The following is a 23,481-nucleotide window of genomic DNA, read 5'->3' as shown; positions in this document are numbered from 1 at the left end:
ACAGTAATTGGTTTTTTGGGGGAAAAAAGTTTCTCCCCCAAATGTACCTAATGCAGGTGGGAGGAGGTGTTGGGGATTTGCGCCCGAATGTGTCATCTCGCGACGTGCCGGGAGGAGCTACAGTTTCGGAGGCCGCGTCGGCGTCTTGTGTTTATTCCATTTGTGTCTCTTTGGAGAAACGTGTGATGTTCTTGGCCTGTTGTTGAAGCGGGTGGATGTTAAGCGGGAGTCCTTTCGGTATTCTGCAGTTCACAGCCTTTCTGTTCCCCAGCGCCTGCACTCGGTTCCGCAGCTCCTTCCTCCCCCTGCCCCCGCCAGAGAGTGTGTGTACGGGCGTTGGCCTCCTGCTTGGTGCCCCTTGCCGCGGCACAGAGGTCACTGGGAGCAAATGCCCGAGCAGCTTAGCTAGACTTGGATTGGAATTACGTTCCTTACGTTCATCTGGCTTCTCCGTTTGTGGTTCCTTAGACCCTGGTCGCCTGCATTTCTGTTCTGCCTCATGGATTTGGAGTTTCCTGTGGGTAGGGACCGGGTCTCGTCTCTCCTGGTGACGTGCAGGGGAGCCAACACGTTGCTTTGTGCGTGCTGGAGACTCAGCACGTTTTATGCGGTATTCTCTCTAGAAGAGAATGAAGCTATAATACGTTTTAAAATAAGATATTCTGTATGAACGGCTTTACAAGCATTCCAGGTTATTTTTAGAATATGCTCTCAGCATAGGGTTCTTTGGTCAGACCAGAGATATATCTGTTTTGTAGGGTGGGCTCCATTTCTCCTAACTGCTATATTCACCGAAGCTTTCTAGATCACTTTGTGAATGTATCAGCTTTCCCTTTGCCCGTGGGTTTGGTTTTGTTTTGTTTTTTTTCAGTTTTTTGTCTAATAGATGTAAGCGTTTACCTTGTCATTTTCGTGTGTCAGAGCTAGACATTTTATGTGCGCTCTTGATACCCAGTTCTGGCCTGGGGGCTGAGGCAGGTGGATGGGTGCAAAGGTATGGCTCCTGCATAGGGGACTTACAGTGTAAGGGGGCAGGTTCTGGACAGACTGAGGCGTGAGGATGCCCCCTCACAACACTCCCCCCCCCCCCAGGGCTGGGGACTGCTGGGTCCCCGAAACGAGCTGTTTGATGCAGCCAAATACCGCGTGCTAGCCGATCGCTTTGGCTCTCCGGCTGACAGCTGGTGGCGCCCGGAACCCACCATGCCACCTACGTCCTGGCGGCAGCTGAACCCCGAGAGCATTCGGCCAGGGGGCCCTGGGGGCCTGTCCCGCTCCTTGGGCCGGGAGGAAGAGGAGGATGAGGAGGAAGAGCTGGAAGAGGGGACCATTGATGTCACTGACTTCCTGTCCATGACGCAGCAGGACTCTCACACCCCACTCAGGGACTCGAGGTACAGCTGGACGTGGGGGATGCAGGGAAGCTGGCTGCACCTTGACATAGGGATGGGGGGGGTGTTCCCTGGGAACCTTGTCTAAGATGGGAGAGTCCCTGCCCTGTGTCTCAGCCTCTGTGTGCCATTGTTCATATCGGTATGTCTGCCATTGTGCTGTGTGGCTGGGCTTCCACAGAATGGCAGCAGGGACCCTTCCTCCGGGCATACTTGGGTCCCACTGAGGCCCAGCCACTACTCCGCCTGCCCCTGGGCCCCTACCCCCTGCCCGAAATTACCTGTCCGGGGGAGCGGAGGGAGCGCCAGTCATGCTGTGTGTCTGAGAGGATCACAGGCCACGCGACGATGCTGGGCCTGCCGTCTCTTCCGTGCCTCTTGCTGCCTGCCCTGCCCCTGCGCTGTCCCAGCCCGCTGGGCCTCGGAGCCTGAGGTGAACGGGCCCAGGAAGAGAGAGATTTTTCACCTGAAATTTTGGTCCTCCCAGGGGGGGTTCCTTTGAAATGACAGACGACGACAGTGCTATTAGGGCTCTGACCCAGTTTCCGCTTCCCAAGAACCTTCTGGCCAAAGTGATTCAGATAGCAACATCGTCCTCCACAGCTAAGGTGAGTTGGGTCTCCCCGAAGTGCGTGTGGGTGGGGAGCTGGCTTGGTTGTGTCTGCTTGTCCCTGGGACCAGGTAGGAGGGGGTCTACAGGTATGTGTGAGCTGTGCCCTCAGCCTGCACATAGGCCAGGCAGGGGGCTCGGGGTCCTTGGACTATAAAGAAGGTGATGCAGCTGGGACTGAGTGGCAGTTGGTGTGGGAACTCGGGGTGGGCTGGCTCCGTGGGAACGGGAGACCCGAGTTCGGTCCGGGGTGGCTGGCAGGAGTGGCATAGGGGTGGCGCTGTCTGGCTGAGGTTGAGTTTCATCTCCGTGGCTGGGCTCCGGGCTTCAGTCAGCACAGCTTCTCCCTAGGGCTAAGGGCTTTATGCACCCCCAGAATGTGCCTGGTTCTGGCTCATGCTGACAGGTTCGACCCACAGCTGCCAACATCCCTGTTTGCTTCAAAGGTGCTGAGAGCACAGTGGGCTTGGAGGGTAGGTGGCGACCCTGGCCAGACACTGTCTTCTGCTTCGAAACCATGGGATGGCTGGAGACACCAGCCCTGACCTAGGGAGCCACAGCCCTATTGGGGCTGGCTTCTGCTGCCCGGTGGCCCATCTCGTGTGGCCGATATTTGGCACCTGTTGAGATGGGGGTTCATTTTCCATTGCTGGGTTCCTTGGGATTCTGAGAACTGCATTCTCTGCCTTTCTATAGCCATCTCTCTTGCCTTCTATGTAGAACCTCATGCAGTTCCATACTGTGGGCACCAAGACCAAGCTGTCCACCCTCACTCTGCTCTGGCCCTGTCCCATGACCTTTGTCGCCAAAGGGCGCCGCAAAGCAGAGGCTGAGAATAAGGCAGCGGCCCTGGCCTGCAAGAAACTGAAGGTGAGTCGGGGCGGGGGGATGCTCCCTGGCACGTTATGTGCGAGGTCTTGGAGCTCCCCTACCCTTGGCGAATTGGTCCAGTTCTCCAGGAAATGGAATCTACCACACCAGGCCTTTGGCCTGAGCACAAAAGCATCTGATGTCCAAGCCTTGCTTGTCAGGCCATGTGGCTGCTGTTCCCAAGAATATCCTACTCACTCCGAAGGTGCTTTGCTTGGAACTCAGCCTTATTGGTCGTGTTGCCAGAACCCAGGTGAAGCAGGGAGGGGACATGGGTGTTGTTTTGAATGGCACAGAGCTGGGGGAATGGTGCCCTTGCTGAGAGGCAGACTTGGTGTCTAGAAAGATCTAGATTACCTGGGCTTTGTGGGCAAAATGGATCATAAAGCGTTATCTCTGTGAGCCCCAAGGTGAGGCAGTTAGAGGCTTCGGAGTCCAGCTGTGCGCAGTGGTGGGAGCCAGCACTGCCGTGACTGCCCCAGAAGTGGGTGATCTGAACGCACATCAGCACAGGTTTTGTGTGCAGGGGAAGAGGGCGAGGAGGCCCTGCTCTTTGCTCTGGTCAGATAGACCTTTGGTGCATGTTGGGCTCTGGGAACCCCATTTTAGCCACAGCTGCTGGTGAGAGGTAGTGAGAGCCAGGAGAATGGAGGAGGGATCGGGGCACCTGGGGGTGCAGTCCGTTAAGCATCTGACTCTTGGTTTCAGCTCGGGTCATGTTCTCGGGGTCCTGGGATCAAGCCTGGGATGTTGGGCTCAGGGCTCAGCAGGGGGTCTGCTTGAGAGTCTCTCCCTCTGCCCTTCCCCTGACTTGTGTGTGTGCGCTCTCAAAGAGGTGAATGAATGAAATCTCAAAAAAAAAAAAAGAGGGAGAGGTATGGTACCTGTGGCTCTATTGACGGATGGAACTTTGTGGAAGTCTTGAGTCTTAGCTGGATAGACACTGAGGACAGGGAGCGTCACAAGTGTGGGTGTGTCACAGGAAGGAGCCAGCTCCCAGGTGGCAGCAGTGTGGAGCATGCAGCTGGCTGGCCGCTGGTCAGAGGCCGCGGGCAAACCTGCAGGCCTGGGAAAGGTGGAAACCCAGGAGCGAGGTGGCTATGTGAGCACCTCCGTGCCCCAGGGGACTAGATGCTTGCCCTTGGGGTCGGCCAGGAGCCCAGAGGGAGTTGGTGAGCCCCTGTGGGGGTAGTCTTCCTGAAGGAGGGAGTCTTGGGGGGCAAGCAGTCCTGATAGCACAGGGGACAGGAGCACGGGAGTAGGGAGGAAAGACCGGTTTTGCACACCTGCCCGAGGTGTTGGGACACCTTGGCTTAGGTTTGGCGAGGTGACTTGGAGCATGTGTTTATCAAGTTGTATTAATAGACATTTGTAAGAAATTCTGTCTACGTTGGTATGAGGGGGTCACAGGAGGAATGGGTGCCATGTGGAGACAGGGTGGGATGGCAGCTGGACCAGAAAGGTTGCAGGGGGTGGGGTGTGCTTTGGAGGTAGTGAAAACAGGGTGCTGTGAGGCTCTGATGGGGTCAGTAAGGGCCCGGCCCTCCTGGCTTAGAGGTCCATGCTGGGAATTCATAGAGGTGAGGTTGGGCTGCTGTGGGGTCCCCACTGCTCCAGGAGAGGTTTCTGAGGGGCATTCCTCCTGGACATGTCGGGTCTTGTTCTTGTGATGATTTTTAACTAGTTATGTTTTGGGACAGGGTGGAGATTATGTTTTCCAGGTTCCTAATTGCTCTTCTCTGTACAATGTCTACTAAAACTCAAAATCTCTTAGAGAAACATTTGCTCTGCGTGATTTCGCTCAAGCTTCTGAGCCTGTGTGGGCTGGTTCTGGGGCGGCAGGGGCCCAGAGTGAGCCACGCGTGTCCCCTCTGCAGAGCCTGGGCCTGGTGGACCGCAACAACGAGCCGCTTACCCATGCCATGTATAACCTGGCCTCTCTGCGTGAACTGGGTGAGACGCAGCGCCGGCCGTGCACCATCCAGGTGCCTGAGCCTATCCTCCGAAAGATAGAGACCTTCCTGAACCATGTAAGAGAGCCCAGAGAATCCCTCTCCACCCCCACCCCTGGCTCCGTCCAGTTTCTCCTGACTGAACGCCTCCGGGTGCAGTGGGCATTGCCACCCACCCCTTGTCCCCACTGAGGCTGGAGCCCGGGAGCACCCTGGCCCCAAGCAGCCCGGTCTCGCCCGTGAGAGGCCTCGGGCAGTTGTGCATGGAGTCCCCCACCAGCGGGCTGGGCCACGGCGTCTGGCCCAGGTGAACCGTGTGGAGGGGCTCTTGAGTGAATGAGGAAGAAAGTATCTGTCCTTCACTGCTGTGCTTGCTTCTCCCATCCCTCAGTACCCTGTGGACAGTTCCTGGATCTCCCCGGAGCTCCGGCTGCAGAGTGAAGACGTCTTGCCCCTGGGCAAGGACTCAGGGCCCCTGAGTGACCCTATCACAGGCAAGCCCTACGTGCCCCTGTCAGAAGCAGAGGAGGTACGCCTGAGCCAGAACTTGCTGGAGCTGTGGCGGCGGCGAGGGCCAGTCTGGCAGGAGGCCCCCCAGCTCCCTGTGGACCCGCATCGGGACACCATCCTCAACGCCATCGAGCAGCACCCAGTGGTGGTCATCTCTGGGGACACGGGCTGCGGCAAGACCACGCGTATCCCCCAGCTGCTGCTGGAGCGCTACGTGACCGAGGGCCGCGGCGCCCGCTGCAACGTGATCATCACGCAGCCGCGTCGCATCTCCGCTGTGTCCGTGGCACAGAGGGTCAGCCATGAACTGGGCCCCTCCTTGCGCCGGAATGTGGGCTTCCAGGTGCGGTTGGAAAGCAAGCCCCCAGCCCGCGGCGGAGCCCTGCTCTTCTGCACCGTGGGCATCCTGCTGCGGAAGCTGCAGAGCAACCCCAGCCTGGAGGGCGTGAGCCACGTCATTGTGGACGAGGTCCACGAGCGGGACGTGAACACGGACTTCCTGCTGATTCTGCTCAAGGGCCTGCAGCGGCTCAACCCAGCCCTGCGACTCGTGCTCATGAGCGCCACAGGCGATAACGAGCGCTTCTCCCGCTACTTTGGTGGCTGCCCTGTCATCAAGGTGCCGGGCTTCATGTACCCGGTCAAGGAGCACTACTTGGAGGACATCCTGGCCAAGCTGGGCAAGCACCAGTACCCGCACCGGCACCGGCACCACGAGGTGAGGGGACCCACCTGCCCCCGCCCGCCCCAGCCTTTCCTCTGGCTTCCCCGCCTCCCTGCCCCTGTGGTGCCATGGCTTTTGGCGAGGCTGTGCTCCCAAGTCTGTGTCCTTGACAGAAACAGAACGGTCAGGGTTCCTGGGCAGGGGGGTAGTGAGGGTTGGGCAGGGGTGACCTGTTGAGTGCCTTGGCCTCGCTGAGTCACAGACCAGCTGCGTCCTTGCCCTGGGCCTGTGACTGTGGCCTCTCCCCCCAACCCCCCAGTCTGAGGATGAGTGCGCACTCGATTTGGACCTCGTGACGGATCTGGTTCTGCACATCGATGCCCGAGGGGAGCCAGGTGGGTGCTCTCCCTTCTGCCTTGTGCCCACCCTGACCGCCAGCTGCCAAGAGTGACGGCTCATGCCTGCAGGGCCCCTTTTCAGGTGGAATCCTCTGCTTCCTGCCCGGTTGGCAGGAGATCAAAGGAGTACAGCAACGCCTCCAGGAGGCCCTGGGCATGCACGAAAGCAAGTACCTCATCCTGCCAGGTGAGAGTGGGCGAGTGAGGTGCGATGGCCCCCACACACCAGTCTTGCCCTCTGGCCTGGGGACTCTAACCCAGCGGGGACTCCAGGGGCCTGGGTTTCTGATCAGCTTGCCCTGCTTTTGCTGTCTTTTCCACTTTGGGTGGGCATATATCGTTTTGATCTGGGCCTCAGTTCCATCAAAATGGGATCAAAATCCTTGCCCTGTGGCCTCATCACAGGGAGCAGGAGCTGTGCCCATAACCAGCATGTTCTTGCTGTCCACCAGTGCACTCCAACATCCCCATGATGGACCAGAAGGCCATATTCCAGCAGCCGCCGGTTGGGGTGCGCAAGATTGTGTTGGCCACCAATATCGCGGAGACGTCGATCACAGTCAATGATATTGTGCATGTGGTGGACAGCGGTCTGCACAAGGAGGAGCGCTATGACCTGAAGACCAAGGTGGCACCCATCTCCTGGGCCCAGCCAGCCCCTGGGGGAAGAACTACAAGTTCCGAGGTGGCCCCCAGCCCAGATCAGCCTTGGACCTGCCGTGTGTGTCCGGAGAAGGCCGCACTCGTGGGCTCTCGGTGTCCCTGTTGTGGGGGGGCCGTTGAGGGATTAAGTGAGGTGAAGGCCAGACGAGGGGCAGCGCTGAGGAAGGCCTGTTGGCCTCTGCGTCGCTGCTCACCTGCCCCCTCCCCCAGGTGTCCTGCCTGGAGACTGTGTGGGTGTCACGAGCCAACGTGATCCAGCGCCGGGGCCGGGCGGGCCGCTGCCAGTCAGGCTTTGCCTACCACCTGTTCCCGCGGAGCCGGCTGGAGAAAATGGTCCCTTTCCAAGTGCCGGAGATTCTGCGCACGCCCCTCGAGAACCTGGTGCTACAAGCCAAAATCCACATGCCTGAGAAGACGGTGCGCCAGAGCGGGAGCTGGGCTGGGGCTGGACTTGGTGTGGGGCAGGTGGGCTGTGAGGCTCAAGGCCTACATCTGGCTGCTGCTTGCTGTAGGCAGTGGAGTTCCTTTCCAAGGCCGTGGACAGTCCGAACATCAAGGCGGTGGATGAGGCTGTGATCTTGCTCCAGGAGATCGGTGAGTGGGGCCGGGCCGGGCAGGGCTGCAGGGTGGCTCTGAGGGCGAGTCTGACTGCGGAGCTGTTGCAGGGGTGCTGGACCAGCGGGAGTACCTGACCACCCTGGGGCAGCGCCTGGCCCACATCTCCACTGACCCCCGGCTGGCCAAGGCCATAGTGCTGGCCGCCATCTTCCGTTGCCTGCACCCGCTGCTGGTGGTCGTTTCCTGCCTCACCCGGGACCCCTTCAGCAGTAGCCTGCAGAACAGGGCGGAGGTGGACAAGGTCAGACCCAGTCCCTCCCCCACCCTGTCCCGAAGCTGCCATCGCCGCCGGCCCTCACCCTGTGGCCTTGGTGCCCCCTCCTGCTCCCTTCCAGGTGAAGGCACTATTAAGCCATGACAGCGGCAGTGACCACCTGGCCTTTGTGCGGGCCGTCGCCGGCTGGGAGGAGGTGCTGCGCTGGCAGGACCGCAGCTCCCGTGAAAACTATCTGGAGGAAAACCTGCTGTACGCCCCCAGCCTGCGGTTCATCCACGGTCAGTGGCCCTTCCCCCCCACCCCCACCTGAGGCCCAGGCCTGTGGTTCCCCAGCCTTGTGGCTTAGGGGTCGCAGGCTTAGCCAGCCTTCACCTCCCCAGGACTCATCAAGCAGTTCTCGGAGAACATTTACGAGGCTTTCCTGGTGGGGAAGCCCTCAGACTGCACCCTGGCCTCTGCCCAGTGCAACGAGTACAGTGAAGAGGAGGAGCTGGTGAAGGGTGTGCTGATGGCGGGCCTCTACCCCAACCTCATCCAGGTGCTGCCTTGGGGAAGGGGCCAGCGGGCCCCAGTCTCCTTCCCCCATCAACCCCACCCCCTACCACCCTGCTCCTCGCTCAGCCCACCCGTCTCCTTTGATCCTTGCAGGTGAGACAGGGCAAGGTGACCCGGCAGGGCAAATTCAAGCCCAACAGCGTCACTTACAGGACCAAATCAGGAAACATCTTGCTACACAAGTCGACCATTAACAGGTGGGAAGCAGGCAGGGCCGGGGAAGGGCGGCTGGCCTGGTCGAGAAGGGTGGGCTCACCCCTGCATTCTATTCTGTAGAGAGGCCACGCGGCTGCGGAGCCGGTGGCTGACGTATTTCATGGCTGTCAAGTCCAATGGCAGTGTCTTCGTCCGGGACTCCTCCCAGGTGCACCCGCTAGCTGTGCTGCTGCTGACCGATGGGGATGTCCACATCCGTGGTGGGTACTTACCTGCCTTCTGCCCCACCGCGGCTTGGGCTGGTCTGCGTCCCATTGTGGGGAGCCCCCGGCCTGGCTTCACCTCTGCGCTCTCTTCCCCCACCCCCTACAGACGATGGGCGCCGGGCCACCATCTCCCTGAGCGACAGTGATCTGCTGCGGCTAGAAGGGGACTCGCGCACCGTGCGGCTGCTGCGGGAGCTGCGCCGGGCGCTGGGCCGCATGGTGGAGCGGAGCCTGCGCAGTGAGCTGGCTGCTCTGCCGCCGGGCGTGCAGCAGGAGCACGGGCAGCTGCTGGCGCTGCTGGCGGAGCTGCTGCGTGGGCCCTGCGGCAGCTTCGACGTGCGCAAGACGGCGGATGACTGAGCCCCATTGTCTGCTGGGGCTGTGTACAGAGTGCAAATGTTTATTTAAAATAAAGTTCTATTTATCCCTTGTGAGCATTGCTCTCCGCGGGGGGCTCCTCTCTCAGGGGCCCGGCACCCATGCTCCTGCTTCTTGCAGGGCCCAGGGCTGCCGCCTTTTCTGGGTCAGGACCCTGGCCTCCCTCTCGGGGCCAGTGGTTCACTGTGGGCTCTTTGCGAATCTTTACCTCTTGGCCCCCTGAGCAGAACCAGGGAGAAGTTCCACAGGCAGCGAAGGCCACCTGAACCATAACCTTCCAGGGGCCTTAGGTGGTACAGTGGCCCTTCTGTGAGCTGCGACTTTGCTAAGGTCATCAAGACAGCATGGTACCCAGCAGCCTGTTGAGGCCAGCGGATGCACTAGGGGACAAGGCCAGTGATGCTGGGGCTGGAGACAAACCAGGACGGACAGAAGAGACGGGGCCTGTGCGGTAGGATATCATGAGCTTTATTGACTCTTGAGATCAGTACAACAGTATCACAGATTGACACAGGCAATGGCTGAGCCAGAAGCAAACTGGAGGTGCAGAAATGCACCCACATGCTGTCAGGGCACCTTCTTGGCCTTGGGGGATGCTTCAGGGGAGCTGGGACCATGCCAGCCCACACAGACTGTTCCCCACGGGGCTCACCTCTCCCAGCCCTTCCCTCGGACTGAGAACCAGTCACCTGCCTCAGCATCTGTGGCCCCGGGGCTAAAGAGGAGGGCACAGGTACTTTCCGGCCCTGCAGGGCCTACTGCTTCCTCCCCAGCTGCCTTCCGTCCCTTTCTCCTGCTGACAAAACGTGGATGCCCCGATGTCCTTGGCACACGGCACTCTAGTGTCTGGTGCAGGGGAAGGCTTTCTCCACCAGCCCCCTGCAGCACGTGCTCCGGGAGCTGCGGATGTGGTGTCCCACCTCCCCAAGGGAAATGCTACCTCCGAAGTGGAAGAACCTGCCAGCCCAGATGCCCGCCTTCTACATGGAGGTCCGATTGGAACCAACGTCAAGAACCCTTCCTCCTGGGCTCCAGGAAGGGGGACAGCAGGCGCAGTGGCGGGGTGGGGCGGTGAGGGGCCAAGTCTGGTGGCCTCAAGGGGCAAGTCTGTGTTGCAGGAGATGCTCCTCCAGAGGAGACGCCCTGGGAGACTCCCGGCCATTTCACTACAAAGTGTTACATTTTAATCCTTTATTAGAAACCATGCAAACTTTAATACAAAAAAAAAAATACAAGTGCAATAAGAATCTTCGTGTCAATACAATTCCCGGGATTTCTCATCATTGCAGCCGTCCCAAGACCGGGCCTAGCTGGGACACCCCTGCACAGGCTGGCCTCACCTCTCCCCCTCCCCAGTCAGGCTGTTAGGGGTGGGGGAGATGGCCTGTCTCATGCCTTTTTGAAATTTCCACACCTGATTCCCCATCCCCCACATGAATCTGGACATCTTGGGCTACCTGGTACCTGAGGACTCTGGTGTCCTAGGCCTGCGAGTCTGGAGGATTATGACCTCCAGAGTCCTTCCCTGTTTCTCCAGCCCCAAACTTGTACCTCCTACTAGATCCCAGGGAATGAGACAGATAGAGATGCCAAAACCAGCCTCTTGGTTAGAAAAGAAAAGCAGCATACACACCAAACACCAGAACCACCAGACCACACTCTGACCAGTCCCTAGTATGCCCTCCCTGCTCACCAGGCCACAGCCCTGCACCTCACCTGCCGTGCCCACACCTTCTCTGGGGCCCCAAGCTGCCCAAGCCAGGGCAGCCCCTGATGCCTGACCTCCTGGCTGGAGGCTTAAGGATCTCCCCTCCCTATTTCCTTTAACACCTACTGAGGACTTTCATTTAGACATGGCTTCAACCTGCAAATCTCCTCTACCAGTTTTTAGGTTATTAAAAAAAAAAAAAAGAAAAAAGAAAAGAGTGTGTGACAGCAGCTTGGCGGGTATGGGAAGCAGTGAGGACAGTCAGAGCTGACCCCTAACTAACTTGGGGCAGGGCAGCAAGAGGTGCCTGGCCCCACCTGAACAGTGGGCACCACAGAGGGTCACAGGGAGAGGCAGTGGCTTAGCGGGCTCCGGGGGGTGCAGTCAGCATCCTGCCACCATGCGGCTGTCCAGCTCCACTCTTCTCTCCAGGTAGGCCCAGCGAGGAGGGTGGGTATGTCAGTTTCTCTTGGGTTTGGTCCAAAAAACCCAAAGAAGAGGCTGGAATCCGGTTCCCCCACTCCTAGATCCCGTAAGATCCCAAGTTGGCCTCCCCAACCCATTCACCTCCCAAGCTCGTCTGCAGAGCGGTGCGCAATGATGGGACAGGAACAAAGCAAGTAGCGGGGCCCAGGGCAGGGAGCAGTGGAGGTTTGGGGGCGGGTCTGCTGCTGCCCGGGGCAAGCAGGGCGGGGGAAGGGGGTAGGGCCTGGAGGACTGCCCAGCATCCAAGCCGTGTGGGGTCTAGATCGCAGCCCGGGAGAGGGAGCCAAGGGGCCGGGTGCCTGAGCTGGGGCCGCCAGGGAAGTAGGGGGGGCGGGAGACAATGTCAGCCCCGTGGTCGGTGCGGGCCCTGGCGTTTGCCCGGAACGTCAGCCTGTAGGTCTCAATCTGCAGTGACACGGGAGGAGGGAAGGGAGAGGGGAACAAGGGACACAAGAGGGGGAACACAGGGAACGGAAGACGAGACCAGAATGTCATCATTAGATGCCTGGAAAATAAAAGGTTGCTTGGTTAAAATTTAGGCCACACTCTACTCAAAAAAAAAAAAAAAGTTTCAATTTGCAGCCAGTGGCAGGGCCCCCGGCTGGCCCTCAGGCCAAGCCCAGCCACTTACTTGTCTCCTGGATCTGGCTGTCCAAGGTCTGGGCCTCCCTTTGGTCACCACCCCCTGCCAGGGTGGTGTGGCCACTGAGGCCACTGGCTGAAGTGGGGGCGCCAGCTTCAGGCGCCGGCTCAGGGATGGCCAGCTCCTCCCCAGCGGGGGGGCCCGGACACGGAGGGGCCTCGCTGCCACCGCCCTCAGTCTACAATGAAACAGTGGGGGAGACAGTGCAGGGTCAGTCGGGGAGGAGGTGGGATGGGTGATGGTGGTGGGTTTTACACACAGCCCCCGCCCACCCCTGCCCCCAGTTGGCCGAAGAATCTAGGCCAGGTACTCCCCACCCCGATCCCCCACCATGAGGCAACTCCTGACCCCAAGGCCTGGCCCAGCGCAGAGCAGGAGCACAGGCCCAGGGGCAGGAGAGCACAGCCCTAGGCCCAGCGTGCAGCCTAGCTAGTGACACACTTCGGGAGACTCCTCCGAGAAGGGCAAGGTTTCCTGAAGTCTTTCTGGAGTGAAAGGTGAGAGGGGCAGGCTTCTCACTGATGGCACCAAACAGCTAGCTGTGACAGCAGATCATCAGCAAAAACCCGGGGGACGATCGCTAGTGTATGGGTCTGCAACTGGCTGGGAAGCAGGGGTGCTACAGGCCAGCTAGGGAGCTCTAGGAGCCTGAAGTCAGGTCGGAGGGGTGCAGCCTGCCACCTCTGACCCAGTGAACTCCAGACCACTCCCACCGCAGAGGGGCTGCACAGAGAGGCTCTCTTGGAAACTTGGGGGCACCCCTGCCTGTTGACCTAGCCGTCTCCAGACACGGAGGCCTCTGCTGTGCTGGGCACCCTCCTGGAGCCTGGGGATACGGGAGGGGTGGCCAGAGAGGTGTGACCCGGGGAAACTTTGGGGCCCCAAGGGCTTCCCAGGAGGAGGATGGCGTAGGCGCTGAACACCCAGTATGAGTAAAGCAGAAAAGGGAAGGCCAGTGGGGAGCTGGAACCCCTGGGCCCCAGAATGCCCAAAAGAGGACAATGAGGACTCCACAGTGGTTTCTAATCACAACAGTGAAGGAGACAGGCCTCTGTATTGGAAAACAATTCCAGAAATAATAAAAGGAGATGATGTGAATAAAGAACACCAGACTTGGGGGGTCAGAAGGCCCAGGTGCAAACCCTGGTCCAGAGTACCTGCCATGTGACCTTGGACAAGGGACGACATCTGAGCTAGTGCCCCACGAGGACGGATTAGGGAGTGGATCCTCACAAGGTCTGGAGGCATGACTGACAGTCTGTGACAGGGCCAGGCTGGAGGGGTGAGGGCAAAGCTGCTCTTTGCCCTCACCCCTGCTCCCCTTCCCCTGAGCAGCTGCACCTCTCCTCAGCAAGCTGCTACCCCCGGGGTCCCTCCACCCCCGCAACAACACGGAACAGAGGACAACAGCATCTTGGCACAAAGGGTCTCGTGGTGCTGTGGAAGGAGGGAGGAAGGGAAGGCGGGAGGGAGAGAGGGAAGGAAGGCAGGAGAGGCCCAGCCAGGCTCGAGAATGGGAAGCCCTGCCCACCTGAGCGCTCTCCCAGAGCCCCAGCCTGGGGTGGGCCTGGCGGCCGAAGCCGTGCTACCCTGCTCACGGGCCCAGCAGAACCTTGCATGCAGCACGTCCCCACGTGCCCTCTCATGAGGCAGACAGGGACAGGCCACGCGGACCACCCACCTTGTGGGGGAGTAGCGTCCCAGCTCACAGGCCCTTTGGAAATGGCTGAGATGGGCTCAGAAAGGCAGGCCCGGCTCTCAGGAGAGGGTCTCTCCCCAGGTGGACAGGGCAGAGGCCGCTGGGCCGGGGCCTCTTTACCTCTCCTGCCTCACTCGGGACTGATGATGAACACGGGGAACACACAACGGCGTGGGGGAACAGGACTCCTGACGGTAGTGAGAGGCGGTGACAGGCACCCAGCTGCTGGGACCCCAAATCCAGCTGCACCCCGCCCACCCCGGCCAGGCGGCGTCCCCTGCTGTGGCCCTCGCTGCCCCACTCGCTACCTTCACGGCACCTCCTGCGGGCAGGTGGCCCACATTATCGAGGGATCCCACCTTCGCCTGGGCCTTCTCCTTGAAGTTCAACTTCTGACTTTCAATCTTGACATCTCCTCCACCTGGAACCAAAAACCACCGGTCACACAGGCAAAATCAGGAGGCTGGAACAGGAATCCTAGCTTGGCCGAAGACCTGCTGCGTGCCCAGTACAGAAAACAATGTGACCTGCTCCCAGCGGCTCTGGGGACAGTGAACGTGCCTGTCACAGAGGACTCATCTTCTCAAAGTGGGGCTGACAATCTGCACCTGGCCAGCGGGAATGCCTCCACAGAGAAGCAAAGTCACCCTCACCTCTGCCAGAGGCCTGAGGCACGGCCTCCAGCCAAACATCTAAAGGTGGCTCGAGGGCGTGTGCTTTTAGGTTCTCTTGGCAGTGCAGTAACTCCCTCCGACTGGGGGGTACGGGGTGCCCCAGCTTCCTTTCATCCTATGAACGCTCTGTCCGTCAGGGTCGGGATCTGGGTTTCACAGCTGCTAGCGCTGATGCTGGAAAAGCTGAATGGCTTGCCCAAAGTCACCGTCAAGCTGGTGATGGGCAGACAGGATGGAACTGTGGTCTGTCTGAGCCGCTGAACTGAGCTGCACTGTAGTGACAAGGCGGAAAGTGGAAAGCGGCTTCTCTGCAGTGCAGGAAAAGGAGGAGCGGTGGGAGTGGTCTTGGCACTGAGTTTAGAAAGGACAGGCACAGGGTCCCGGGGCCGAGTGCCCTTGCCTGGCTGGGGCATGGAGGTGGCCTGCACACCAGGACAAGGTTCAGAGCTCACAGCCACGGTGTAGCCACAGGATCCGGGCCCAGACTGCTCTGGTGGGTCACCCTGCTCCAGGCCCCGCAGCTGGGCTTCCCTCACGCAGCTGTCTCCTCCGCTCACGTCGCAGCTTCTCGACACATTCGCCAACTCGCCCCCACCCTGAAGTCCACTTCCCATCCCACCCCCCCAGGCAAAATCTGGGCCTCCAGTCAGTCAGCAGCACTCAGGAGGGAGGTATCACACAAGAGCAGATTTTCCAGATAAAAAGGGGAAGGTGACGTTGAGTTAAGGGCCAAACTGTTCTGATCCGTTTAAACAGGACATGTTCTCTAGTGGATGATGACACTTTCTCCTGAGAGGGAACTGGCCCTGGTGCCTGGCCTCCGGGAAGCCGGACCCAGGGTTGGGGCTGACTGCACCCCCGCTGCAGCAGAGAGACCCCCAGCCGTGGCTGGCTGCCGAGGTTCCACTGCCTCAGAAGAGCCTAATCCGATAACTCCTTGGGCACCGGGTCCTGGCCCGTGACCCGGGAGGTCCAGGCCCGCGGCAGGTGCTGGAGACAGTGATGCCCAGGCCAACGGCAGCCTTCATGACCTGCTCCTCCTCAGAAGCCCCGAGGTGGTGAGCGCCCAGAGCCCCCTCCCTGACAGTCACTGCACTGCGCAGTTGGCAGCTGCCTCCTGGGTGGGGGCAGCTCCAGGAATCCTGAGCGAATGACCAATGCAGCCGGCCTTGGCAGGACCACAGACCCCAGGCATGCTGGGATTGGGATGTAGGAGGCAGCACTCACCAGGTTTGTGCTTGATGTTGGCCTTGGACCCGCACTTGGAGGAGACCTTAGAGATGTCAACCTTCTTATTCTGAATCTGAACCTGAGAAACCAAACGCAAGAAGAGCATTGCCTCAGAGAGAGGCTGTATCCCAGGGCCTGCAGCCTCCGCGCCCACCCCAGGCCGACCGAAGCGGTGTTCCCATGCATACTGGGCCGCTCCCTCCCCGCTGCAACGGTGCACCTGCTGGGCAGCTCTTCTCCCATTTGTCTGGATCCAAATCTAAAATGTCATTTTGTTCCACCTGAAATCTTACCCATTAACCCCTTGCTCAGAGAAAATCTGGAGTAATGTTTTCATGTTCTCCTGCCAGGTCTTCTCAGTGCGTGTTTCCCTCCTGGGTGACCACACAGGCATCTGTCTAGGATGCGTACTCCTGCTTCATTCATGTTACAAACATTTCCCCACAAAAGTTGAGAATTGTAAAGAGGGGCCACATATAATAATCTATCCTCTAAGATCTTATATAAACCTAACCCATGTCTGATACTGAACATTAGGATTTTTTCTAATTTTTCACCATTAAAACCACGGCAGCAACATGGGTGCCTAGGGGGCGCAGTTGGTTGGATGGGCATTTATCTAACTTGTTTTCAGCTTGGGTCATGATCGTGGGGATGTGGGATCGAGCCCCGTGTTGGGCTCCACGCTCAGTGGAGTCTGCTTAGGACTTTCTCTCTCCCTCTGCACCCCCACCCCTCACTCTCTCTCCCCACAAAAAAATCTTAAAAAAAAAAAACAAAACCCCACCATGGCAGCAATAAGTATCTTTGTGAACAGAAGTCATGACAATTCTGATGACCCTGTAAGCAGGATGCCCAGAACTTCAGTTACCTGGCCAAAGGTTTAGACTGTATGTATTAAGGTTCTTAAGCCACGGGACCTAACTGCTTTCTAGAAATGTGACAACGGACATCCACCACCGAGCTCAAGTGTTTGTCTGACCACATCCTCCTCCCAGCACTGGATATTTCCATTAAAAACAATAACAATGCTCTTCCTGTAAGCAGTTTGAAGTGATCTTTGAAAATGTCTCACTATTCACTTGACCCAGAAAACCCTACAAAATCAGGCAAATCAAGAGGCTCAAACCTTTGCGTTCACTTTAAGAACACATGTGAAACGGCCCAGGCCATCCAAGGGAGGCATAATCGAAACGGTGCCAAGTATCTGAAAGGTGTCCCTTTGCAGAAGCGACTGGAGGCACACCGTCGCCACGATGGAGGAGGGGTGGAGGTGGGACACAGGCCCAGGCCGAACAGCAGGGCCAGACACAGGGTAGGCGGCCCCAAGACAGTGCCGAATCTTTACTGCCCATGCTTAGAGAGGCAGAGGCAGAGTCATGCTGAACTGAAAGCGTGGGAGTCAGATTCCCTGGTCACGGAGCTGAACAGGAGAACAAAGCCACTAAGACGTGGCATGGAGCTTCCAGGGCTCGGGGCCGGGTGAGCCCACACCGCGCTCTCCCTGCCGCCACGAGCTGCTCCTGACTGGAGGGAGCAGGCTGTTCCTAAACCAGAAGAGGCAGCTGCTCAGGAGAAAACGGGATCCCAGGAGAACCTGAAGAACCAGAACCTGAGGCCCTGGAGGACGTTCTGCATAGAATATGTGCAGAAAAAAGTTAAAACAAAAAGCCACCACCACCACCAAAACTTTGCTGATTTATACGTGAACACTGCTCAGTTCTGCTGCTCAGTTCCGCTGCTCTGCTCGTTGTTCAGGGAACTCAGGCCCCCCTGCACGACGGGCCCCTCACCCTCTCGCAGCGCCGAGCCCTGCGCAGCTGTGTCCGGGTGCAGAGCCCATGCCAGCGGCCCCAGGCCCACAGCTGCAGCGACGAGGCGCAGCCTCCAGGCTCCACGACGCTTTGGCTAACCTGACTTTCTGCTCACCACTGGGGAGTCATCAAAGGACAACTAGCCTTCTATCTGACAGGAATCCCGCTGGGGTGAGCATTTCGCTACTGGGACTGAGGGCTTGTGTTTCATCTGCAGGTGGGCCCCGGGTTCTGGGATGAAGATTCCAGGGTCCTGTGAGTGGCCCAGCTGCTCCCTGGTTCTGTGGAAGAGCCCAGCTTTCCACTGGGGTCAAGCCCCCCAGGCAGGGGCCCAGGGAGGTCTGCCAGCAGGTGCCACACCTGCTGGTGGGGTCACATCACCTTCTAGGACCCTCTCCCTCTTGTCAGCGTGAGGAAATACGGTTTTGACTGTACTCCAAGAGCACACGTGCGATGCCTACTGCATTTTCCTGTGCCCACCTGCAGCCCAGGGCCGGCCGCGGAGTCATTTCCCATAATCCTCAGCTTGCGTCAGCCATCGTCCCTCGCTGCTCTACTGGCCCCTCGCCTGGCAAGCCCACCGTATTCTCCTCCCCGTCCCTCGAAGCCCAGCTCAAGGGCCACCTTCTTCAAAGCCTCCCGGGCTCTAGCTTCACTCCACCTCTTCTTCACATCATCACGAAGGCACGTGAGCATCACCAGGACTCTAAGTGGTTCACGCATTCAGTCATCATTTACAAAGGACTTATTACCCTCAAAACGACAGCCTCCACGTTGTCTCCTATTTCCAACAAGGCTGCAGTTCTCTCGAAATGAGAACACAGGGAAGTGCTTTTCTGAGCCAAACGTCTGGCAGCCACCGAACCAAGACAGATGTGTCCCGCAGCACCGGTGGCAACTCATCTCGTGCCAACCCTGAGACAGCCGCACGCAGTGACAGAGCTCACTGGCCCAGGGCTAGAGCCCACGCATTTCCTCAGCCAGCGTTCTGCTACTGAGGCCACCATTTGTTTACTTCTTGTCTGGTCCTCAAGTAAACAACAGCTGGTGAGGGGGCAGTTCTGCTTTACAGACACGCTCCAGCCAGCGGACGAAGGAGGAAGGAGCACAGTGCACCCCTACTGAACACATGGCTCTCGGTACTGGCCACCCGAGAGAGAGAGAACCAGAGAGTGAAACACGACGTGAAACACCACCACGACCTATGAAAGTCTTGCAAAATTCTGGGGGTGGGGGAGATCAAACCTGAATCAATGTAAAGACTATCAAGGGACACAGGAGTACACTAAATGAAACCATGGGGCTGTCATCAGCAGAATCCAGATTCAAGGACAAGCCACTTGGTTAACACATGAAAAATACCTGAAGGCGGCCTGCAGAGTAAAAAGAAACTTAAGACAAGAGACACATCAACCAATCACAGTTTATGAGCCTTACTTGGATCTTGATTCAAATAAGCAAACTTGTTTAACATGTCAGTGGGAGTCCCACACACATGTACATACACACACATATGTACACACGTGAAGAGTTCTTATCTCTTAAAGTTATAAACCGAGAATCTGCAGACAAATGATGTATCTAGGACTGGGCACAAGGAGGGACACCTGGCTGGCTTGGTGGAGCATGCGACTCTTGATCTCAGGTCACAGGTCTGAGACCCCCACTGGGTGTAGAGATCACTTAAAAAAAAGGCTGGCCACAAGGATAATAAAGGAAGCTGGGTAAAAGTTTCATCCAGTTCACGTAGTGTTTTTTCCTATTTTTGTATGTATTTGAAAATTCTCTACAACTTCAAGTTTTAAAAAGTGTAACTGTGTCCCCCTCACTTAATGAGGCCCACTGCATCTGAGACGTGGCGGCTGGCACGGAGAGAAGGCACAGTCCCTTCCAGATAATCCTCCCCGACTTCCCCCTGCCCCCTCGCCACCACTTGATGCTTTAGGGAGGCACGTGCCGCCTCCCTGACCTAGGACATGTGTCTCTCAGACATGCTGCCCCAGCGGAAGCCACGCCGCCTCTGCAGTCCTCTTGCTGCCCCGCCACCCGCGGACGCCCTGCACCTCACTCTAGCTGTTCGCGCCATCTGTGCCCCCCACCACCCCGGCCTATGACACCCTGAAGCCCACCGCAGGAAGTGGTAGAGGCTGAGATGACACAGCCACCGGGTCTGTAAGAACCCATCACACATGTCTCTCCTCATGGGGGTGAAATGGCAGAAAAACAGTCCCAAAATCTTCAATTGGGGGAAAATCTGCTCTGCTCCCTGCCCTCACGTGTCCCTGGCTCCCAACAAGGGGGACGTGTGTACAGGTGGCAGGGGGCTCTAGAGCACTGACTGGGGTGCTGCTCCAGGCCTCTCCTCAGGTGTCCGCCTCAGAATCTCTATCCAGGAGGGGACGAGGTTTGTGACATGGGACACTGCTCGGCCTGCATGGTGGGCCCACACTTTCTCCACTGCACGTGTGTCTGTGCTGGCTTCATGGAGGGGCTGAGGGAAGGACGGACAGTGCCTCCGTCCAGGCCATCTACCCTCCTCTTGCCGCCCCCGAACATTGCTCTCAGGCGGCTTCCGGATGCCTTGTTGTCTAAGGAGGCCTCCCCCCAACAATAAAACATTTATGGGGCGCCGGGGGCTCAGTCGTTTCAGCGGCCGACTCTGAACTGTGGTTCAGTGAGATTGGGCACAGGGTTTGCTTATCCTTGTCCCCCCTGCTCTGTCATCATGTGTCTCCCCCTAGCTCACGCTAATAAATCAGTAAAATCTTTTTTAAAATGCTTTTAAAAAACCTTTGAAATCATGCATAAGCAGTGTGGGAAGAGCACAGGAGGTGACGAACGATGTCTATGTCCTGAGCTCGTGCACAGACTGCACGCCATACCGACTGCATTTCTGTCAAACACACAATGACAGATTCCTTCAGACTCTCCTGCCCACCGGTCTTCATCTAGGCCAAAGCCTGAAGGAAAGCTAAAGTCGGTGCCCACCCGGGGCCCTCATAAGCGGGATCTTTATCACCTGAAGCAGATACTGTCTTTAAACGCTTCACCCACACCAGTGGCTCCTGTCGGGCCAGCTCCCAAGCCATCCGGCTGCCTCCCCACCCCGGGTGTCCAGGCTGCCATTCCTGCCCAAGCCAGAAGAGCCACCGGTGGGGAAGTGACTTGAAGGAGATGCAGTCAGGGAGCTTGTGAAGCGAGAAAGGGATGCCCTGAGACGGAGGCCTCACAGCAGAGCCACTGGGGGTGGGGTCGGGGAGTGCTGGTAAGCCAAGCGCAGGATGGCACGGCCACTGAAGGGGCAGGAGGGACCGAGCCTGAAAACGAACAGGGCGAGCAGAGCAGCACTCAGCCCAGTTCCGGGCAGGAAGGAGAAGGAGCAGAGTGGGCAGGACGGAGCAGGACGGGCTGGCTCCCTCTTGGATCGGGAGAGAAGCGGGTGAGGAGCGGCCTTCGCCTTCGCCGCTCGCCGCTCCACACATACCCCCACCCCCTCCATCGCGTGCCGGACTCACACCTGCCTCTGCAGTGTCACAGGGACACGTTGCAGAGCGAACAGGTGTTCTTCACGCTAGACCAGGGCCCCCCTGTCAGCTGGAGCCACCTGTGTCCCCCACACAGAGCTCAGGGCTGGCACAGAAGGGCAGCATGATAAAGGAGTGTGTGGATGGAAGGAGGAAGGGGACAAAGAAAAGGAACGGCTGAGGGAACACGAGAGGAAGGATTCAGAAAGGCGACAAGTTGGGGAAAGAGAGCAGACAGGAAAGAGGGGTGAGAGGATGCCAACTGGGCGTTACTGGGTTGTTTTATTGAGGGGTTCCCCGACACAGCCAGTCTAAACACACCGTGACACTGAGGCCTCCCCTCACTCCCCTAGTCTGCGTCTGGAAGGAAGCCCCCGGGTCAGGCTGCCGTGGCCCTGTCAGCGTGGGCAGGTGGCCCTCTCCCCAGGGTGCCCACGGGGGCTGTGCCTCAGACGCCAGCTGTCCAGAGCTCATACTTACATTACCACCTCCAGGGACATGCTTAATATTGTCCTTGGAACCACACTTGGACTGAATATGGCTGTAGCTCACTTTTTTGGAGACTATCTGGACCTGGAGTGTTAGAGAACAGAAAAAAAAAACAACACAAAGGGAGAGGGCTGGTTAGAACCGACACGGGGAGTCCACACGTGATCACAGCAGCCAACAGAGTGGGGTTACAGCTCCGGCCCACCTGCAGCAGAACAGCTGTGGAGAAGCACGGGGGAAGGAATCTGAGGGAAGCGGGAGAGGGAGTGAAGACAAGAACAGACAACACGAGGACAGAAGCAGAGGTTGCAGAAGGGCTAATGGTCCTCCTTGCTGGTCCTTGGGGCCGGGCTGTGGTTCGCGAGGCCCAGGCAGCAGCAGGCCCCGGATGCCCACCCCGGCACAGCCCCGCTCCTCCTCCCACCTGCTCTCTTCCCAAAAGCTGACGCAGTGTCCGGGGACTCCTCTCTGCAAGGGTCCTGCTCATCGGACTGGTCCTCACCGAAGCTTGGCCCTTCCCTTAAAGCTGGGGCTGGGAACTGCGGCAGCCAGACCCACTCTGGGAGGCAAAGGCTGCTCCGAGAAGCACCGGGCATCTGGCTCACAGGGCACAGATCTGATACAGGAAGGAAGGGACATCATAGCTCAGTTATGAATGCAAATGGACCAGAGGCCACTGGGCCTGCCATGCGGAATCCGGACGCCAGGGGGAGCACACGCCACATTCTCGGCAGCTCCACACTCAAGCAGCCTGTTAGTCTCGGGCTCGAGAAAGCACAGGACGGGTGAACTTCTGGTCTAGATTTTTTGCAACTAGAGGGTAAAAACACTTCCTTCAATCCTCCACATGCCCGATCCTGTGCTCTGTGAGTTTCGTGCGCAAAGAGAAGTGGCTCCAAGCAGGGCTGCAGTGATGCATTATGGGGTGGGCGGGGGGGGGGTACGGGGACTGGACACAGCACACTGTAGTGCTTCTGAATGGCTCCCCTTGGAATTCAGCCACACAAAGGCCCAGGCTCTAAGGGCTGGAACAAAGAATTCTCTTTGAGCCTTCTGAAAAAGAAACAGTTGCCAGCTTCCTTCCTTCCTTTGCTTCAGAGCCCTTCACAAATGAAGCAGGCCCCAAGCTGAAGGGTTTTCCACACAGTGGAGAAATCCACCCCGAGAAATTCCGACCCAAATACCTCACAGTTTTGTGCCTCCTTTACAATGTCAGTGATGAGTACCTGGTTAGCAAACTGTTTCCTAATGAAACCCTGCTCTGAACCAGAGGCCCACAGGACCTCCAGGAGTCACCTAGAAGCCTCACCGATTGTACAGATTCCTTGGGCTGACACTGCTCACCTTGGGCCCTGAGAGCTGGAGGTTAGGCCCCTGCAGCGGCCCTTGGCTGGAGTGACCACCGACATGCCACAGCTAAGGGAAGAAGGTTCCCACAGCAAGCAGGAGGGGCCTGGTTCCAGGATGTGGAGGCAAAGAGGAAAGAACCTAGAGTTTCTGTTTACCTGTGCAAGCCTTAGGCTGAGTGGGTTTCCAGAGGGAATGACTATCCGAACCTTCAGTGAGGAGGGGACATGGGGAACCGGAGCAAATGAAGCTATCTCTGTAGTCAGCATGTTATGAGAGGGGCCTTCTGGGTTAATTTAAAGCACCAGGGCTCCAGGTAATGGAAAGTAACCAATGCCATGTCTCCCTGAGGCAGGACCTAGGTGCTCGGTGTGCATGTTTCGTGGGCAAAATGGGTGGGGTTTCACATCAAGGTCAGTGGGAAGGAAGTGGCTGAAGGTCTTTGGATCCATGTTAGCCGGTTGAATAAATATTCCCCAGAGGGTAATGGGCTCCCAACTCTGTTAACTGTCAGGGTTAATACAGAAATTTTTCTGATGGCTGAGTCATCAAACAAAGAGGAGGGAATGCAGGGGTAAAGTAGAAACTAGTTCAGGACAGGAAAAAAGTGCAGTAGAAG

General features: G+C 58.1%; 2 protein-coding genes across 5 annotated transcripts in view; one reads left to right on the top strand and one right to left on the bottom strand.

Annotated features, from left to right (window-relative positions):
- DHX30 (DExH-box helicase 30) overlaps positions 1–9,301 on the top strand; it is a 29,473-nt gene extending 20,172 nt beyond the window's left edge. For all 4 annotated transcript variants that reach the window (XM_080829206.1, XM_080829207.1, XM_080829208.1 and 1 more), the window contains 16 exons: positions 1,093–1,394; positions 1,879–1,999; positions 2,722–2,871; positions 4,749–4,901; positions 5,215–6,051; positions 6,317–6,392; positions 6,478–6,582; positions 6,848–7,023; positions 7,269–7,475; positions 7,571–7,652; positions 7,724–7,917; positions 8,012–8,171; positions 8,274–8,431; positions 8,542–8,645; positions 8,725–8,864; positions 8,977–9,301. In XM_080829206.1, coding sequence (XP_080685332.1) covers positions 1,093–1,394; positions 1,879–1,999; positions 2,722–2,871; positions 4,749–4,901; positions 5,215–6,051; positions 6,317–6,392; positions 6,478–6,582; positions 6,848–7,023; positions 7,269–7,475; positions 7,571–7,652; positions 7,724–7,917; positions 8,012–8,171; positions 8,274–8,431; positions 8,542–8,645; positions 8,725–8,864; positions 8,977–9,230 — 3,219 coding nt within the window. In that variant the 3' untranslated portion in view covers positions 9,231–9,301. The remainder of the gene's footprint in view (positions 1–1,092; positions 1,395–1,878; positions 2,000–2,721; positions 2,872–4,748; positions 4,902–5,214; positions 6,052–6,316; positions 6,393–6,477; positions 6,583–6,847; positions 7,024–7,268; positions 7,476–7,570; positions 7,653–7,723; positions 7,918–8,011; positions 8,172–8,273; positions 8,432–8,541; positions 8,646–8,724; positions 8,865–8,976) is intronic.
- A 1,123-nt stretch (positions 9,302–10,424) lies between these two features.
- MAP4 (microtubule associated protein 4) overlaps positions 10,425–23,481 on the bottom strand; it is a 190,539-nt gene continuing 177,482 nt past the window's right edge. The window contains exons 16-20 of the mRNA XM_080829190.1: positions 21,507–21,599; positions 15,686–15,767; positions 14,093–14,205; positions 12,074–12,263; positions 10,425–11,947 (exon numbers count right to left, since the gene is read on the bottom strand). Coding sequence (XP_080685316.1) covers positions 11,940–11,947; positions 12,074–12,263; positions 14,093–14,205; positions 15,686–15,767; positions 21,507–21,599 — 486 coding nt within the window. The 3' untranslated portion in view covers positions 10,425–11,939. The remainder of the gene's footprint in view (positions 11,948–12,073; positions 12,264–14,092; positions 14,206–15,685; positions 15,768–21,506; positions 21,600–23,481) is intronic.

The sequence above is a fragment of the Martes martes genome (assembly GCF_963455335.1).
Source record: "Martes martes genome assembly, chromosome: 1".
NCBI lineage: Eukaryota > Metazoa > Chordata > Mammalia > Carnivora > Mustelidae > Martes > Martes martes.
The sequence above is the reverse complement of the archived record's forward strand: the minus strand, read 5'-3'. Positions and strand labels throughout refer to the sequence as shown.